The sequence below is a fragment of the Cyprinodon variegatus genome, unplaced genomic scaffold, assembly GCF_000732505.1.
Source record: "Cyprinodon variegatus isolate N-32 unplaced genomic scaffold, C_variegatus-1.0 Scaffold969, whole genome shotgun sequence".
Classification (NCBI taxonomy): domain Eukaryota; kingdom Metazoa; phylum Chordata; class Actinopteri; order Cyprinodontiformes; family Cyprinodontidae; genus Cyprinodon; species Cyprinodon variegatus.
Window position 1 is genome coordinate 245,740 of NW_015151422.1, and position 1,676 is coordinate 247,415.

Below are 1,676 nucleotides of genomic sequence, written 5' to 3' on the forward strand. Positions count from 1 at the left end.
CCCTCTGCTTCTTCGCCCTCTGCTTCATCATCCTCACCCAACAGGTGCAGGAATCTGGTTTGTTTACCTGGTTTGAGTGTTTGCCAGTGTTCGTTAGGCTGGAGCACCTCCAGATTATCATCTTCATCATCATCATCATCCACTGTGGCCTCCGGGTCTTCATCACCAGTCCCTCCTCCTCCCCCCATGGTGCTCTCCACCACAGTAAGGGCTCCTCCAGGCTGTAGATTCAGAAAACAAATATAATTGGCCAAAATTTCTGAATCAAGTATCATCATGCAATCTTTGACTGTTGTTGCCATGGTAACCTAAAACAGGAAGTCTGATCTGAGCTCCTCTCTGATGGTGGAGGAGAGACTCCATCAGCGCTCAGAGCAGATCTGGGTTCAGCTGTTTAGATCAACTAACATAAAAAATCTGGGTTTCTGTCCGCTGCATCACTGAAACATGGGTCCGGCAGAACCGTCTGTCCAACAGAACCGTCTGTCCAACAGAACCGCCTGTCCAACAGAACCGTCGGTCCATCAGAACCGTCGGTCCGGCAGAACCTAGCCCATTTTGCCTAAAGTTCAGACCTTTCTCTTGGTCAGCTGACTGTGAAGATGGAGGAGGAGGGAGGGAGGAAAAATCCCCACGGCTGTTTACAGGTTGATATCCTAGTTTTTATTAAAATGCCACAATATTAAAGTTCCTTGTTTAGATTTAACAGTTTAAAGACTGTTGACTTTCTTTGTCGCCTCCAAAAGTTTGGTTTTATTTTCATTGTTCTACCAGAATCGTTGCTGATCCTGTCATGTTTCCATGGTAACAGCATCTCTCTCCTTCCCATTGGACCAACGCCTCCTTCATGTCGGTCAGTTTGCTCCTGACTGACAGAAGAACTAAAATAAACACTAAAGCTTAAGTTTGCAAAGCTGAAGTTGGTTTGCGATTTGGTTATGAATAAAGGGCGATACCACTTCCCTTTTCCCTGCCTTTGGCATTTTTAATCTACATTAATTAAAAAACTAAAACATCTAGATACATCAAACCTGGACTTGATTATTCTAAACTACTAAACTAAAACCAGGTCTGTGTTTTCTGAAACCTTTCTCTGGGTTGTAAGCCTGCAATAAAAACTGATGTAATACTTTTTATGAGGAATTCATATTGACAGCTGACATAGTGACAAGAAGGCATCTGAGATAAAACAATTGCAAAACCATTATATAAGCTAGATACTAGATAAATAGATAAACACGGAATAGAACTGGTACAATGTATAAAGCAGCGAGCGAACCTATCTATATCAATAGCTCTATGATCCAGTGGCGCTGCTGGGGTTCTGATCAGGTTCGGTTCTGCTCACCCTGTGGTCCAGAGCCCAGCAGCGCAGCAGAACCAGCAGCAGGAGGCAGCAGCTCCTCCAACCCGGCAGAACAGCCGCTCCATGGCGGCTGCAGCACAACATCTGGAACATCTGGATGGATCACAGAAGCTCCCTGCCTCGAACACGAGTGGACCTGAACCCACAGGGAGCGGAGCCGCTTCCTCCAGCTGATCCACGTCATCATCAGTTCTCCTCTCATTGGTCCACGTAGATAGTGAGCCCTTCATGGCGCCATCTGCTGGCAGGAGGCGAAACTACAGCGGAGGAAGAAACATTTCACCCCAGATGAAGAATAACAAATAAACAT

General features: G+C 45.8%; 1 protein-coding gene across 1 annotated transcript in view; it reads right to left on the reverse strand.

Moving 5' to 3' along the window:
- The window catches only part of sil1 (SIL1 nucleotide exchange factor), a 7,137-nt gene extending 5,601 nt beyond the window's left edge, over window positions 1–1,536 (reverse strand). Inside the window, exons 1-2 of the mRNA XM_015398874.1 lie at window positions 1,349–1,536; window positions 68–221 (exon numbers count right to left, since the gene is read on the reverse strand). Coding sequence (XP_015254360.1) covers window positions 68–221; window positions 1,349–1,459 — 265 coding nt within the window. The 5' untranslated portion in view covers window positions 1,460–1,536. The remainder of the gene's footprint in view (window positions 1–67; window positions 222–1,348) is intronic.
- Between the last annotated feature and the right edge of the window lie 140 nt (window positions 1,537–1,676).